At 32.8% G+C, this 18,132-nt stretch overlaps 2 protein-coding genes across 3 annotated transcripts; one reads left to right on the forward strand and one right to left on the reverse strand.

Moving 5' to 3' along the window:
- Nucleotides 1-7,506: 7,506 nt before the first annotated feature.
- LOC106425640 (cyclin-dependent kinase inhibitor 2) lies at nucleotides 7,507-8,892 on the forward strand. Of its 2 annotated transcripts, none has more exons than XM_013866359.3 (4): nucleotides 7,507-8,047; nucleotides 8,130-8,197; nucleotides 8,336-8,509; nucleotides 8,584-8,892. In XM_013866359.3, exons 1-4 carry the CDS (start codon nucleotides 7,706-7,708, stop codon nucleotides 8,606-8,608), a joined length of 609 nt encoding a protein of 202 aa, XP_013721813.1. In that variant the 5' UTR covers nucleotides 7,507-7,705; the 3' UTR covers nucleotides 8,609-8,892. The 2 variants fall into 2 exon arrangements, with proteins under 2 accessions (XP_013721813.1, XP_013721812.1); XM_013866358.3 differs by having other exon boundaries at nucleotides 7,509-8,047; nucleotides 8,603-8,892.
- A 5,645-nt stretch (nucleotides 8,893-14,537) lies between these two features.
- Nucleotides 14,538-17,067, reverse strand: LOC106425653 (UDP-glycosyltransferase 72E1-like). Its single transcript, XM_013866369.3, has one exon. The coding sequence runs from the start codon at nucleotides 16,166-16,168 to the stop codon at nucleotides 14,696-14,698; it is 1,473 nt and encodes a 490-aa protein (XP_013721823.1). The 5' UTR covers nucleotides 16,169-17,067; the 3' UTR covers nucleotides 14,538-14,695.
- Between the last annotated feature and the right edge of the window lie 1,065 nt (nucleotides 17,068-18,132).

An 18,132-nucleotide genomic window follows, 5' to 3' on the forward strand; every position in this document is an offset into this window, starting at 1 on the left:
TTATAATATCCCAACCGATGGACATGCTCTAAGTTTCAATGGTTCATATTCGGTTTTAGTTTGGCTCCTGAGAATTCTTAATTATGTCGGCTTATGTCTCCAGGGTTTGTTTGTTTCATCAGCTGGCTGGTGCGTGCGCGCGCGCGTGGGGGGTTAGATTAACTCTTCACTTCATTGTAACCAAACATTGAACTTATTGTGGTTAATATAATCTTCTAGCGTGAAAAAGTATATATAGTTTTTAAATAGGTAAACACTTAAGGTAATGATACATGTGATGATTTCACAAACATGATGCTTCTTAATTTGTATGATCAGTTGATATATTTTACAAGCATAAAAGTTTAGTTTGTTTCTATCACAGAAGAAAAGGTTGGAGCAGAAGAAAACCACGTGAACAATGGATCTTTTCATACCTCCATCGGTTAGATGCACAGTCGAAGAAGAAAAATGACATCACTTTCTTTCACTTTTTTTTAAAAAAATACAAAAACTTTCATGAGTCTCCAAAGAGAGTTTTGTAGAGTGCATGATTGCAGTCTCGGGAATTAGAAATTCAGAGGAAGAAAAAGAAAAAGTTCGACTTTAAAAGTGATCTGCTTTCTTTTCCCACTATAATTGAGCTTGGTGAATAATAATTTAAAGTACCTGAAAAATATCACTTTATTTCCTTTCTTTCATTTCTTAGAAGAAAAACGAAACTTTTTTCTTTGATTAATGATTGTATAAAGTTGCCGTCAGCATTCTTTGGCATATGAAGTTATAAACTGTATTTAAAAAAAATAAAAAATATATCTCTCTTGTTACTGCTTTCTTCCACACCAGTTACATAATTACGCCGTTAACTATATGTGTGGCTAAGTATATAACTTTCAGCAATTTATAACGGGGGCACGTATTATGCCCACTTTTCAATATCTAAATTATAACCGCAAAGCTTCATGTTCATTATCGACGAATTTTCCCAGTAACGGGGGCACGTATTATGCCCACTTTTCAATATCTAAATTATAACCGCAAAGCTTCATGTTCATTATCGACGAATTTTCCCAGTTCCATGTAGGAGCGGACGCAGGTGAGACAGACGTGTGGCACGTGCTTTACTCTCATTTTTTTTTCTAGGTAATTTTTTAATATAACTTTTTATTATAAAAAGTTACAAAACGGTATGATTTGTGATCATAAAGTTCAACAAAAAGAAAAGAAACGAACGTCTGACAGAGAAAAAAAAGTAACGAACAACACAACAATGAAAGGAGAAAACGCGACTTAATTAATGAAGTTTCTAACTCTGGTGAGAAAAATCATAAATATAAATATTTAATCACTTATCTAAGGACACATCTTAAGTGTATTGTATTTGACCGAATGACTTCTTTTTCTGAAAAAATATTGATCCAACCATGATTAACCGCAGTCCATTAAGTGGAGTTCCTAGATTCGGCTAAGAGGCGGTTTTTAACTTTTCTTAGATTTTAACTAGGAAAAGCTAAGAACCGTCTCTTAAATAAGAGATATAAGAATCGTTTCTTAGCCGAAATATGTATAAAAAAATAAAAAAATATCAAATTTTGAGTTAAGAATCCTGGAAGAGACCGGAGTTAATCATGTTCTAAAATTGTTTTTAACATACTACATTGTAATAAATAGCTATATTACTTGTTGTTTTGCAAATAGCCAATCAATTAAGTGTAACTTGTGCTTAATATATTTAGATAATTTTCTTAAGATGGGTCTCCCATATATACAATTTATCCGTAAAGTTCAAACATTCCACTCAATTTCACATTCTACAAATAAGGGGAAAGAAATGTCCACTAGAAGGCGAGCTTCTTTAACTTTTTGTGAAGTCGACTATAAATACGTTATACATACTTACTTCATTTCTACAAGAATAATGTAACTTAGTTCTGATTATTCCTCCAATTAGTTAGTAGTTCATCGATCCCTTTGGCTTTGATCTCTTATATATGGCTCGATCATGTTTAATGTTCAAATGAAAATGTTAAGTCCCATAAGAACTCTCTGTCGAATTTCCTCTTTTTTTGAAAGACTATGTCTAATTCATAAAATTAGGACAAACGTCACGACAAGAATAGAAACGTCAAAACAAAACAAAACAAAAACTCATAAAAGGACAAATATTGGATGGCATATGTGAATTTGGCTTGATAAATTTAATTAAGGTTTAGTTCGGAATAATTAGCCTTGTTGTGGTCCACAACCTCCACTAACAGTGGTTGTGATCTGTGAATCATGTGACAGCTTCACACCTACATATTCCTCACAAATAAGTTATAAATTAGGTTAATCTCGTAAGAAACGGACAAAACTATCAAATGTCATATAATTAAGGTTTGACTCTTCTATACGTACATCTTATATATCTAAACTATTAAAACTGAATTACAAATAAATCTTAATCCTAAATTTTTCTCAATAATTACTATCCAATGCCATTGACCTTATAAATAGCAATTTTCATAAAAATTATTACGAAATTACCTAATATTTAGCTACCTAATAATTTTAGAAGATATGCAATCCTTCATTTAATTTAAATCAAAATCAAAAATTCAATTTTTCAATCCATAAAAAACTATAAAATAGATTAAATTATCTAAACTATTAAAACTGAAGTTCAAATAAATCTTAACCCTAAGTTTTTCTCAATAATTACTATCCAATGCCATTGACCTTATAAATAGCAATTTCCATAAAAATTATTACGAAATTGCCTAATATTTAGCTACCTAATAATTTTAGAAGATATGTAATCCTTCATTTAATTTAAATCAAAATCAAAAATTTAATTTTTCAATCCATAAAAAACTATAAAATAGATTAAATTATCAGATTAATTTATTGGTTTATTGAAAATTAAATTAATCAAAATCGTTTAATTTTTTAGAATAATAAAAATAACTCAGTTATATTTAATTAATTAGTCTATTCTAATTTAATTAGTACAATAATGTATGTATTTAATTTTAAACGTTTACAAAAACCAATACTCGTGCGGGACGCACGGGTCAAGATCTAGTTATATATTAAAACAGAAGTTACAACATTGATTCATGTGTAATTTTTTTTAAAATTGACTTAATGGACATATTCATAGAAAGTCGTGTTACATTCAATCTTTAATCTTATCATTTAAATTTTGGGACTGCCAAATTTTTTTATTGGGCTATCAATAATTGGATTTAAACAATAGATGATCCATTGGATTTATAGATAATATAATTTAATGTTGTAATACTATACCTCTATATGTTAATTATTTAAATATTGGTCGATGTTAAATTTTAAAATTATGAAGATTTTTTTTAAATAACAGAAATCATATTATCTAACAATGATTAATCTTTACTACCTTAAACCAATGAAAACAAATTTTAAACCATATAGTTCATTTTAAAAATTAAACAAAAACTAAATGTTTAATTATTTACTCGATAATATAAATCTGTGAAGCGAAAAGTTTAATTTTTTAAAAACTTTCTAAATTTGTGAAATGTTACAGTATTTTTGAATATGACAATAAAACAATATTTTATTAATCTTTATATATATAGTTACGATTTTAATAATGAAATAATAATCCTAATATATATATATATAGAAAAAGATACAAATACATGTGAAAGTTTGAAATAATCTATTCAATGAAAAAAATATACTGTAAACTTATTATGTTTTAAAAATTGATAGACACATATATATTATAATATATACCAATTTAGAATTAAAAACAAAATTTTTATATAAAAATAAATGAAAACAAAAACCCGCGCGGTTGCGCGGATCAAGATCTAGTTCAAATTAAAAGCCGAACTACACCTAAACAGTAATGAAAACGAAATTAACAAACAAAACAATGTTTTCTAAATAAAATATGAAGTTAAAAATTCTCTTGTCTCAGTTTTTTTTCACTCAAGTCACCGTTAAGCAGGGACGTATCTAGATTTATACTCCCCTTGTTTCATAATAGATGATATTTTGAATAATTATTGATGTTTCAAAATACATGATGTTTGATATTTTTTAATTAGTTTAAAGTTCATTGAAAACTGTGTGACCAATGATGTTTTATAGTATTTTTGATGATTGGTTGGATTAGATTTATTTAATATTTTTAGTGTTGCTTTTTAGGAAAATGTGTATATCTTAATTTTTGTGCTTTCATCTAAAACATAAACTATTTTAAAACAGATGTAGTATTTTACAGGGTGAAATAATAACAAATTTCAGTTTTATCTGATATTTTTTCTTTTTCTTTTTATCTTATAAACCATCAAAAATGAAAAATTAGTGGATGCGTAGACACCAATTGTCTACTATTTAAACTGAAATTTTTTTCTTTTTTTTTTTATCTTATAAACCATCAAAAATGAAAAATTAGTGGATGCATAGACACCAATAGTCTACTATTTGCGTTCGCCCCTGCCGTTAACCATATACCAAACTAAATTAGGAACTTTAGCCATCTAATACGTGAAGAAAATATGGAGAGATCGATGGCAAAGTAGCTTCGCCATTAGGTCTGCATGAACGTTTAACAAACTTTTTTAAAACTACACCAGGCTCGGTTAAATAATTTTGTTGTAGTTTTTTTATGTTAGATTAGGTTGTATATTCATTGTAAATGGTTATAAAGATGTCAATATCTATTTTTGTGCTGAAAGAAGATAAAATACAGACGGTTTCTCATTTAAAATATGATTTTTAACGTTAAAACCCCTCAACTATGTTTGTTTTGAGTAAAAATCTCCAAACTAAGTATTTAACGTAAAAACCCACAAACTAACTTTATTTAATGAAGTAAACCCTAACAGGTCATAATTATCAATACTACAGGTAAATCTTTAGTTTAGGGGTTTCTACATTAAGTAAACATAGTTGAGGGGTTTTACCATTAAAAAAAAAATTAATTTTATAATACTATCTAAAAATTAGTAACTTAAATTTTCAAAATTAGCATTTTTTTTTGTAAATATATGAGTTTGATGTGCTTTAACATCAACATTATATATGTAAAAATTAAAAATGTAAAAACCGAAAAAATTTAACAATAATTATATAAAGAATTTAGACGCAGTAAGACTTTCTTCCCTAACTTCTAGATCAGACATATTCCAAGAGCACAAAATACTGCGGCGGACAAGCTTGCAAGTGGTGGGAAGAGTTCTCCTTCAGCTATGTTATATGTCGATTCAATACTTTCGGTTTGGCTTTCTGAATCGTGCGGTCCAGTTACTTAGTTTTCGCTTATGTTGTCAAAAAAAGTTACTAATTTTTAAATAATATTATAAAATTTTGATTTTTTGTAAAAAAAAATTTTAATGGTAAAACCCCTCAACTATGTTTACTTAATGTAGAAACCCCTAAATTAAAGATTTACCGGTAGAAATGGTAGTTATGACCTGTTAGGGTTTAATTCATTAAATAACGTTAGTTTGAGGGTTTTTTCATTAAATACTTAGTTTGGGGGTTTTTACCTAAAACAAACTTAGTTGAGGGGTTTTAACGTAAAAATTTAAAATATTCACAACAAATTCTGAAAGATCTTTATGTTTATTTATCGTGCTGTAATTGATCTTAATTTTTTACATAAGAACTTTAATTTCAATAGTTGAGAAACTATTGGGAAAATACCTACAGATAACAATGGTCTTAGTCAATAGCGAACTAACATTTATACGTAATTACAAATTATGAACATGAAAAGGCTTTATTAATTATGAATTTTCGTGCCCCCACTATACATAATTACTACATATCACTAAAGATCCCATGTGCCCTTGTCTGCATTCACTTAGTCTTTTTCGTTTTATTGGATATCTTTCCCCTCTAGAAAAAAGTAATATGTAGATGTGTCGCAAATTCATTCACTTTTCATGATCGACAGTCTTTGTCTTGATAAATGGTTCTACATGACTAAAAAGTAATTGTTTAATATAAAAATTATCACAATTGTCACTATTTAAAGTTACCCATCGTAACGACTATATGTTTACCACGAATTTTAGTAGTTAAGGTTTTATTAAATTATTAGTATTACAAGTCTTACTTTTTATAAATAAAACGTTTTCAAACTAAACGTTATAATAATTATATGTTGACAGAAATTGTGATACTTATAATAATTAAAATAACATTTGCCACACAATATAATATACTCTTCGCTTATGAAAGAGAAAAATTTCAAAAAACAAAAAAAAAATTGTTTTTAAAAATACATATATAATATAAATATTCTATTAGCTAATAATAATGAATTGTTAATTTAGTTATATATATATATATATATTTTATGATAAGTTTAAATTTTTGAAAATATCGAATCATAAAAATGATGTATTAATAGTTCAAATTTAATATGAATAGACATACAAATACATACTAAAAAAAATAGAAGAAGTATATACTAACAGTAGTGGATATTAAGTAATGATTGAGTAGGCTTGTGGGCATATTATTAAATTGAATGGTATGATGAACATTCAGACAGTGTATCGTGTGAATTCAAGAATTGATGTATAGGACGACGAATTTTTTCGAATCACAATAAGACGAAAGATGATGGATATTAGTTTGGTATTTCGTATATATTTTTATTTATCAAAAGCCAAAATAAGATATTATTATTCAATAATAAAGCAATTTAAGTGCCGGGTTGGCGGGTTCTGACTTCCTATTTAAACATTGACCCACTACATATTAATCGATCATCCGTATTTATGTATGAGTAATGTCAAATATAATTTTTACCGTCAAATATACTAATTTCTAAGCATGTGAATATGTTTGTATGCGTAACTGTTACATACCGTCATGCATGGCCCTAGATTTATAAAGATACGGATGTCAACCCCCTTTAAAGTTAAATATTACGACTATATAGTAAAACTAAAAAACTCTAATGTTATAAATATAAAAATTCAAAATAAAGACGAATTTCTTTTCTTTTTTCTTGTTAACTAAGAATTTTTCGTTATAGGAAAATGAAATAATTATATTCAAAAAAGAAAGAAAGATTTAGCAAAAAAAGAAAAAAGAAAGAAAGAAATATTTGTGATCGTCCAGGATGGTTGGCTGGTATTTTCGTTATTTCACTGTAGACCAAAGGCTGTTGTTATGTCTTTCTGACATAAACTCGCAATTATTACGACCAACGATAAACAAATCACGATCTTATCTTAAAACCACGAGAAGCATTCTCATTCTCTCCTTCCGTCCTTGATTCCATTGGAAAAGTAAAACAAGTAGTACTATTTACTAAAATAAACAAAACATAAAAATCAATATTCGAAACTCGAACTCTATGCACCGATTCCCTGACGTTTGAGGCCGTTAAGTGTAAGAACGTAGTCTATGAATGACACGTATCAGCGAGCCATAAGATTTTGATCTGAATATAACGGCGCCGTCAGATTTCCCGTTACGTATTGGAGTCTCTCATTGGTTCCTCCCCACCCCCCCCCCCCCCACAATATCATTCGCTTCTCGCTTCTTCTTCACACGAGGCTTTTCCCAGTGAAAATGACAAGAACAGATCGTGGCCGTTCATAGTCATCACAAGTAGTAAATAAACTAGTACTATAACACAAGAAACCATATGGTACAAGAAGAGCTAGAGAGAGAGAGCACACGCATGCATTACTAGAAAGAGGTCTCTAGAAGAAGGTGACGTAGGAGATCGATGGCGGCGGGAGATGTAAGTGTGAGAGGTAGGAGAAGAGAGCGAGATGTGTCCGAAGAAAATGGAGTGGTTACACCGCCACCGACGGTGAAACGAAGGAAACTGGAGGAGGAAGTAAATATAGAATCTAGGATTATCTTTTCTCCGTGTGTACAAGCAACGAGTTGTGGTGGAATCTTGGCGAGAAACTCGGCTGGTGCGTCGGAGACAAGCGTCGTTTTTGTTCGAAGGAGAGACTCTTCCGTCGACGAAAAGTGTCAGATTCCTAGCTTGGTTTCTTGCTGTTCAAGTAATAGATCAGAAGAGAAAACGAAACGGAGGATAGAGTTTGTAGATCTTGAGGTAAGAGCATTGTCGTCTTCTTTCTCTCTGATAATATTTTTATTTTCAAGAATATACGTTTTGAGTTTCCTTCCATCTTCAGGAAGATAACGGTGGTGATCTTGATCAAACTGTAACATCGTGGACTTATGATAACTTCAACAACACTATGTATGCTACATTTTGAAGTTTTCTCATAAATATATTTTACATGACTTATCGGTTGATCCGGTCAGCTAGCAGAAACGTATCTGCTGTACATATATAAACTTTCTCATATATATAAATGTGTCTTTGATCTCCATATAGGAGAGACACGCAACACGAGGATTCGACGGCTATGGAGGTACAAGAGGTCGAGTGTCGCCGCCGGTTAAAGATGAAAAAGAGCCCTGAGACGGTGAAGGAAGCCGAGCTGGAAGATTTTTTTCAGGCGGCGGAGAAGGATCTCCGGAATAATAAAATGTTGGAATGTTCTTGGAAGTAGGATTTTTTATTCTATTCTCCATCAATATTTACTTATAAATTAAACAATAAAGATTTAATAAACTATATAGCGATTTTGACAATTTACAGGTATAATTTCGATTTTGAGAAAGATGAGCCACTTGGTGGACGATACGAGTGGGTAAAGTTGAATCCATGAAGAAGAAGAAGAAGAAGAAGAAGAAGAAGAAGAAGAGGATAAATCGCTCACCAAGTACTTATTTCTCTTCAATTATGACAATCATAATAATATATCTTGTAAAATGTAATATATTAATCTTTCTTACCCAAACAATGTAATATATTAATCTTTTAGCAAAAAACAATGTAAATATCTCTCAAATAATCAGTAACATGTAATCGAGAAACTCCTACTTTCACTTGTATGCGTAGTAGTTAATTAGATCCTTGTTGTTTCTCGGTTAATCAATATGTACATTATTGTCAGTAGAGAGTGCACTGCAGCAAAAAGGCAAAAAGGGAAACTGGCTGTCGTGGGAAAGGAATATTACTGTTTATTCATCAGGCTTTTCCAGTTTAGTAATTTACCTAGTTTATTCTCACTTTGATTTACGTGCACGCTAATGATTCAGCTACGAACTTGTGCTTCACATGCAAAATTATTTATTTGTTTCCATAATCCATTTTTAAAATTTTAAAATTTGAAAACAGCTTAAAAAAAAAAAAAAAAAAATAGTGAGTAAGTTTATATAAGCAAGCGTCAAAGAGAGAGAGAAAACGCGTGTGAGAGAAGGCCGGCGTCCGGCTGCGCGTCCGAGTGCGTGCCGACGCCGGTGGCTCTTTTCCTTGTCGATCCAGTCTAGGCCCTCTCTGTGTGCTTCGATCCGGCGTTCCTTCCGATATATTTTCGAATCTGGGCTAGGGTTTGTTCCGGGAAAAGTGCTGTTGATGGAGAACTTCAATCGGCGGCAACTCCTCCTGCTCTGGATTCGTAGTGAGGAAGTAGGACGGCGGTTAGTCGCTACAGTTTTCGTTTGAGGTCATGTTTTGCTTCGGGAGGCGGAGGCTACGATAGCTCCGTCGTCGCCGTTTAAGCTTCCGCGAGGGTGGAGGCTTCCTCAGCTCTGCGTCGTCGGCAAAGTCTTCGGGAGGTGGAGGCTTACTCAGCCCTGCGTCGCCGTCTCGTGCTCCGAGGGGTGAAGGATTTCTTTACCCTACCTTGTCGGCTCTTGGTTTTTATCTAGATTTGGTTTAGGATTTTTCTTTTCATGTTTTTTCTTGAGTTTGTCGGTTGAGATCCGAGGACGATCTCTCGTGGTTGGAAGAGAGAGGTGTCTAGTGCAAGTTGGTGATGTTCCGTGCGGCGGTGATTTTCTCTGGTGTTTGCTCGAACGATGGCGGTTGTGATCTCGCTACGACGATTGATCTATCCGATAAAGATAACACACGAGTAACTCACGGCGGCGGTCAAGGGGGTGTGGGATCATGGATTAGGCCGGTCACAGTGAGGCATGTTCCTGTAATGGCCGGTGAGACGCGTCCTCTCCGACGTAGGTGCTCCCGGTGGTGGCGACGATTCGGGTTTGGGCTTTGAGCTAGGGCGAATCGCTAGTTGTCGGGAATGGGTTGTTGGGTATTGGGCTTGGGCCTAATTTGTCTGGTTTCTTTTTCTGGGCTCTGGATTTGGGCCTTCAGGTGTATGTAAGGTTTCGATGGGCTTCGGCCTTTATTCAATAAAAAAACTACTTAGACGGAAAAAAAAAAATCAGCTTAAAAATAGCCAGTTTTCGGTTTTTCCTCTCCTATTTTTCAACTAAATTGCCATTTTAGTTACATTATTTCATCTGTGTTAGTGTATCCATCTTACGTGGATTTTAACAGAAATAATTGGTGTTTATTTTTGAGAAAGAACGATTGGTGTTCATTTCCTGGTCAATCACAAATATCTTTTCATACCAAACTCTGCCATTATCATACAACACTCTTTGTTATCCTAAACCGACAATGACTAGTCTATAAATAACTTTTCCCTCTTTTTATCTCCTTCCCAATTCTCTTTTTTCGTCATTATTATCTTTTCTTTTTTGTAGCTGATCGCCATTATTATCTTTCTTACTTTAAAAGTATCAGAGCTTAAGATTCAACCGATTCCAATGAATAAAAATTAGAGGTTATGATTAAAAATGTGTAAATGTCGTACTTGTTCTGATCGTTTAGAGAAACTGACACAACACGAAGATGCGGGAGTGTACACAGGAGGTAAAGAGAGGTGGGATCAAATAAAAGAAAAGGTTGTTTATCTTTTCTTTGTTTCTTTTCTTTTTTTTTTTGCTACAACGCCATAGTTTTTTTTTCTTTGTTTCTTTTCTATATTCGTGTGAATAAGAGCCAAAGAGAGGTAAAATCGTTAGTGACTTAATTCGTTTTAATAAGATGGGGCCTTACGACCAAATAGAGTTCCCTTTTTTCGTGAATCCAACGTAAAACTAGAAATTTATGTTTACCCAATTCATATGTGAAAACATTCCCAATACAAGAAGACTTACATTCTAAAAGCGTTTAATGAAAATGAAATAGCTCATCAAACATGATTACGTGCAGAAAGGTAAAGAAAAAAAACTTGATTTAGAACAACAATAGCAAAAGATTTTCATTGATATAAAAGATGTAGGAGAGTTATATTAGAGTCAACTCTGTTTTTTTGAAATGCTAAGAGCATGATTATTGGGAGGTTCTTATAGTGAGGTTCTTAATCGAATTTAACTCGTCACTTATTTAAGAGTCGGTTCTTAGTTTTTTAGTTAAAAATTAAGAGACGTGTTCTTTCTTATATTTCGATAGGAAACCCACCCTAAGAACCTCCCAATAATCATGCTTTAACGGGCTTGAGTTTTTGATGTTTTAGTATTCCCCTACAAACTTGGTGTTGGATAAAAAACAAGATGCCAAATTTGAATGCAGATGAATATGGTTTTGAAAAAAAATATGACTAGTCGAAGATCAATGTGAAGTATGCAGATAATTCTAGTTAGTTTAGTGTAATAATAGATTCAGGTTTTTAACCTATATATCTCACAATGATCAGAGGTTTTGCCTTCTCAACTCAACTAAACTATCGCATGGCTAGTAAAATTTACTTCTCACAACTAAACACTGCACGTTAATAACTAGCTGTTCTCTTTGGCCCACTAAACACATTGTGTTGTGTACAACTGTACATTCATCAAACCAGGAACTTGCAGTCACAAATCTCATCATTATCAAACCCAAAATAGCATATTTCAATCAAGTTTCCAGATAACTTATTTTAACCTACGAATCCAAGCCAGTCACTAATTCAACCCAACACCCGACAATTTTCCATCCTCTGTCTCAAAAGAAAGAAACTAATAAATTATGTGAAATATGTAGTATAGCTGGTTATGTGTGGTTTGTACAATTGCTTATGTTAAACCAAGATCATCACTACTATAAATATTAAATAGTGAAGTCGTTGGCAGGATTAAAATCTCAAGCGACCATTAGTAGCCAGATCATTACGAAGAAGTTTGTTCCGGAGTTAGCAGAGAAATACAATTTGTTGGATCAAGACATTGCCAGAGAAGCTATGGTCTTGTGATTCACAACAATGCTCTGCATTCAACATTTTAGCGCAACCTTCTGACCAATACTATGTCAACGCTACTCGTACTCAGAAGTCAGAACCACAACAATCCTAAACAGAAAAAAAAAGTACAAGTCTCACATTGTGGATATATGAGAAACACTGTTGACGGTTTTTATAAAATTCATGGTTATCCACCGGATTTTAATATATAAGTACAAGAATGCTGCAGGCAAGTCTTCGACTCAAGATAAGCCTCCTTCTTTGGTGTTTTTTACCAAGCCAGTGGTTGCTAGTCTCTCTTTGGACAATACTAAATCATCATCTGGTTGTAAGAAGAGTATTGGACCAGTCAGTGTTGTTGACTTGATTGGAGGAATGACTAAGATTTAAATTCAAGATGTGATTTCTTAGTGCAGCACACAACTGCAAATTCCCTCAACTTCATAATGAGGTGGCTAAAGACATTATGGGGTAGAAGTTTAAAAAGTTTAAAATGGTAGAAGTATTTTATTTGAACCAACACCAATATACCATATACGGTCACATCTGAGCTACTGTGTTATTTGTTTCTTCTTAATCTCAGTTCCAATCAATTTAAAGTTTCCTTACGTAATCAGATTTAAAAATCAAAGATTCCTTAATTACATATTCAAACATATATATAACTAGAGAGAGAGAGAGATTAATATAGTTGGTTGAGAAAAAATGTAAGACGTTGCTTAAGAAAAAGAAAGTATAAGACAAAATTGAGCTACTCTCTTTTTGTTTCACTAGATCAGTTGTGTCAGCCAGATCTTGATTACAATACAATAACCTAAGAGCATGTCCATAGGAGGTTTTAACCCAAGTTCACACGAGTTCCAAGAAAAAATAATAATATAATAAGCTGTCTTTTGTGAACCTATATCCTGTAGCCTCTTCCGTAAGAGGCGGCATCACTACTGTTTCGCAGGTCCCACGACATATGGCAGTGCGATTAGTCCGCTTATTTTTTATTTTTTAAGTCAAACGAAAAAGATAAAAAAAAAAAATCAATAAAACTATCTTGGAAATCGAGTCCCCCCCAAATTCACTGATGGGAATGCTCTAAGAGCATCATTATCATTATCACAGCAACCATGGAAGGTTGCTTAAATTCTTTTTTTTTCTTTTTGAATAAAAAAAAAGAATTTAAAAGTGCACCAATCGCGGACCATCACGTGTTATTGGGGCCCGCGAACAGTACAAGCAACAAAGAAAACTAGGTGCTTATTTTGCATGCAGAAAGGATGTTGCTTGTGTTTTTGGTAGGGCCCCAGGCCATAAGCAACCTTTTTTTTTAGAGGGATAAAGATGCTCTAAGGCAATTAGGAATGAGTGTTCGAATGGAAAGGTGGGACAAAAGCAGATCTCCCGCACAAGCAGTTTTCCCACACTTAAGTTATCATTCACTTTTTTATGTTTTTAAAAACAGTTCAATCGGGAGATCTGCATGCAATTCAATATTGTTGTCTTTTTGTGGAAGAAACAGGAGATCTGCATATGGTGTTGATATGCTTCTTTTTTTTTTGCCAATAAATAATTTTGTTACAAACACTTAACTTAAAATATATTTATCTGATTTTATAAATAATGTATGATGGTTAGCTTAAACTATATATCTCACATTAATACTATTTTTGTCATTTTAAAATTATAAACATGATGTGCAATCACCGACAAAACACTACATTTTCTAAACAAGAAGATATAAATCTTCCTACATAAACGTCGGTACGGATAAGTAATTAATAATTTTTTTTTTTTTTAAATAGTTAATATATAGGTAAATGATTGAAATTTTGTAAATCTATTGAGAGAAAACAATTTTAAATGGACTTTTAATCGAGAACGAGTATTTATTGAATTGTACGATCAACTAATTTTTATGACCAATTACCGTTTTGAAGATTCTACACCCACTAGTAGAAAGTTTCGCAGTGATAAGTTCAACCAAGAGTTTAATATTAGTGTAACCTTCCGGTTCTCTAAGAAAAACTCTAGAATGAAAATAGAAGAAGTACAAGTATCTTATGAAAAATTCTACAGGCATTCCGATCGATTCTACAACATTTGAGATATTTGTTTTGATATTTTGGTGTAGTTTTTATTGTTTAAATATATAATTTATAGTTTTGAACTGCTTTTGCCATTCATAATTTATAATAAATTACTTTATTCGCTTGATATGCATTTTTCCTGCATGTTCCGCTTGATCTGCACTTGTCCCGCTTGATCTGCATGATCTGCAACGCTTGAACTGGTTTTACCATTCATACCCCGGATAACTCATTAAGAATACATTATATAACAAATGCTATCGTCATGACAATGATTTTGTAATCATCATATTAATATACAAAAGTTCTTTTAAACAAACGTACAAATGACGTCAAGTACTAATCATAAATATTTTTGTGTGATATTCCAAGACTTAAAGATTAAACACCGGTTATTTATTTGTACGATGTAGATACATAGTAACTGATAGCAAGTGACGGTGACAAGATAAAACATGATAGCATCAAGCTTGTGACGACCTGGAAACACACTTAAACGACAGACTTAAGCTTAACATTTTGAAACAGTAAATGTTCTTAGGCCCCACGCGCCATTCCACTGGCGCGGCCCAAAAGGCGCTGGCATTGCTGTGCAACTCCAAACAGAGATTTGTGCGCCGATCCACCGTCACAACTCACCGCCTCAGCTGCCGTGACTTTCAGCTTCTTCACCTTCTCTCTCATCTTACAACCTTTCTCTCCTACCATAACCATTCTCACCAACGCCTCGATCTCTACCCTTGAAGTCATCTCTTCAGACGGCAGTTTCTTAGACCGGACGGCGATTCCAAGCTCTTCATTAAGCAGCGTTGCATTCAGCTTCTGGTCCGCAAAAAGCGGCCAAGCAATCATTGGAACACCATTAACAACGCTCTCTAGAATTGAGTTCCAACCACAATGAGTCAAGAACCCACCAACAGCCCTGTGGGCTAGGATCTCAGCCTGCGGAGCCCATGAAGGGACTACAATACCTCTCTCGTGTGTTCGGCTAACGAACTCTTCTGGTAGATAATCTGGCGTGCTATCTTGTATTCCACTATTGTTAACCGAGAAATATGCGCTGCAAGGTAAACCGTCCACTGGTGGTCGGACCACCCAAACGAACCGTTGCTGACTCAGCTCAAGCCCCCAAGCCAGTTCAGTTAGTTGTTTAGCTGAGAGAGAGCCGCCACTTCCAAATGAGATGTAAAGCACTGACTCGTCCGGTTGTTTGTTTAACCAATCCAAAACAGGATGATTGGTTTTAGATGGATCAACCGGTCTGCATATAGGACCAATTGGATAAACCGGAACACGAGCAATCCGACCAAGGAGCTTTGGGTCTTGAAGTGATCTTAAGGTTTTGGGCTCCATATCGTCCCATGTATTCACAATTAACCCATCAGCCGTTGGGTACAACAAACCAAGAGGAACACATTCCTGGTAAATCGGGTCCGTCCGGTCACGAAACGGTTCAAGAGTGTCCTCAAACCGAACCGGTTCACATCCCGGTAGAGCTAAGGGTTTCTTTTTTATTATGTGCTCTTCTTCCACGTCTTTGTCCAGTGTTGGGAAGTACATAGCCACCGCGAGGAAACGTGCGTTTGAAGCGATGAAGACATAAGTCAACATGTTGAACTCTTCACCGAGCCGTAATGCGTACAGGCCAAGCACGTCTACGATAAGAGCCGTTGGTTTGTGCTTCATCTCAGCGATCTTTTCTCGGAGGATGGGAACAGTCTCACGCATCATGATCAACAGCTTGATCCCGAAAAAGGCTGACGGGTCAACCATGCCAGAGATGTCCGGAGACGGGAGGCCGACAACGTCAAAAAGGTTGGCAACGCAGCCAGGTGAGTTGAGAAACTGGGATTGAACGGAGGCTGCGTCGGCTTCAAGGACGAAGATGGTGATGTGGAAGCCGTGGGATCCAGCTAAGCGTTTTGCGAGTTCGATCACCGGGATGACGTGGCCCATTCCTGGGCTGGCGAACATGGCGGCGTGTGGTTTTGTAGTCTGCATAGCTATCATCGACGATTTGATGAACGTTTGGATTTCCTGCCTTGTTGTGTGCGTTTAATATATAGAAAACCAAATGTCTTTTTATAAACGTGAAACGTTTCAAGAATATGTTAAACGTCTATCTACCACTTTAATTGTCTTATACTACAAAACGAGCTAGAGTTGTCATGAATTAAATTCAACACTCATAAATTAGTAATCACAGCCAATCATATCATAATTCCTTTTTTTTTATGGTAATCATATCATAATTTTTGGTGGTTTCAATCTACCTTGTGCAACCTTTTCTAGAAACTGAAATATATATCCACTTGTAATAACTCATGTATATTACCAGTCAGTAGAAGACGAGAACATAAAATACGAGACATTAAAGGGATCAACATTTAAATAAATAAAAACACATTGAAAATTGCGTATCTTTTCCGGTGGAAAATGCATTATGCATAATAAATTAATAACTAATTGATAAAATATTTCTTGGGGTTAAGTATTAGTATAGTATTATAACACACACGTCATTGCTTAAAATGATTGAAGAATATATGTTCAGAAAACATCATGAATATATGTTCAAGAAAACATCATGAATATACGTCCACACTGATTCGAATAAGAGAGCAATCGGTAACGCTCCCACATGCATATGCGAGAATATCGGATGTAGAGGGAATGTCACTTCAGAACTAATGTGTTTATTTGTTTCGTCTTAACCTCGGTTCCAATTATATTGAAGTTTCCTTAGTTATTTTTCCCAACAAGTTTCCTTGATTAACCAGAAAAAATAAAAATAAATTTCACAGAAAACATTAATATTAGGTAGAGGTGGACACAAATGGAATATACAGATTTTGAGACATTTATGATCTAATTAATGAATCATTCGATTCATTTTTGTCCATCTATACTATTCTCTCCGTTTCATGTTAAGTGTCGTTGTTGAAAATTTTTTTTGTTATAAAATAAGTGTTGTTTTCGATTTTTCATGTAAATTTATTAATTTTATTCAACAATTAATTTTTTTATTGGTTGAAATATGGTTAGGTGTATAGGTAATTGTGTTTTTATATAGAAAATATACAAAATTAATAGTTTTTTAATATGTATGCACAAACTAAAAACGACACTTAATATGAAACAAATGGAGTATTGAAACATAATTCCTATTAGGATTCTATCATTGAATTTGAAATTATTTACAATGTCATGTCATTTGACATTTAATTTTAACATAAATATTACTTATTTAAACTAACAATAGAATATTCCTTATATTTATGGTAATTAATACTTTTCATATTTTGTGAATGATAATAATTTTATACAAATTATACCCTATTTAATTTAAATATCATTTTTCCTTTTATTATTTTATCTAACGATCAATATACATGAAAATTAAAAGAAAATTATTTACTATGTCGTTTGTACATAATAATGATATGCCAATTTTTGGTATTCAGCAATATTTTAAAACTTATCATAATATTAAGTTTTAAATCTAAAATAAATAAAAAATACAAATTTATCATAGTTTATTAGTAACGAAAAAGAAACTAATACTCTCATATCAATTTTTTTTTTTCTATTGCCATTTGAAATAATACAAATTTCATTAAAGTATAAAGAATCACAAGTTTTCTTCATTAATATATAATATTAAAAAGTATGAATTATTTAATAAAAAATTTCAAAAATAATATTATATTTTTTGGAGTTTTCAGTGGATCATTCGATATCAGATCTTACGGGTTTTTGGATTTTACCAATTTTCTAAGATTTTTAATTAAAATTATTTTATTAAATTTAGATCAAATTACGCAGAAATCACCGGATCTGTCGGTTTACTCACGGGTCTGAATTGGATATGAAAATACTGCTTGAAAATCAAATAGTATCACAAAAAAAAAAATTTGGAACACGATTAGAACAAATTTAAAAATACGGATCAAAATCTACTTCTTAATGATAGG

Source organism: Brassica napus, chromosome C7 (genome assembly GCF_020379485.1).
Source record: "Brassica napus cultivar Da-Ae chromosome C7, Da-Ae, whole genome shotgun sequence".
In the NCBI taxonomy this organism is placed as follows: Eukaryota; Viridiplantae; Streptophyta; class Magnoliopsida; order Brassicales; family Brassicaceae; genus Brassica; species Brassica napus.

What these genes read in the sequence shown, in the direction of transcription:
- LOC106425640 (XM_013866358.3), top strand. Translation starts at nt 7,706, where the DNA reads ATGGCGGCGGGAGATGTAAGTGTGAGAGGTAGGAGAAGAGAGCGAGAT. An exon ending in TAGAGTTTGTAGATCTTGAG is followed by an intron (nt 8,048 to 8,129) that starts GTAAGAGCATTG and finishes TTCCATCTTCAG; the next exon opens with GAAGATAACGGTGGTGATCT. An exon ending in GATAACTTCAACAACACTAT is followed by an intron (nt 8,198 to 8,335) that starts GTATGCTACATT and finishes ATCTCCATATAG; the next exon opens with GAGAGACACGCAACACGAGG.
- LOC106425653 (XM_013866369.3), bottom strand. Translation starts at nt 16,168, where the DNA reads ATGATAGCTATGCAGACTACAAAACCACACGCCGCCATGTTCGCCAGC.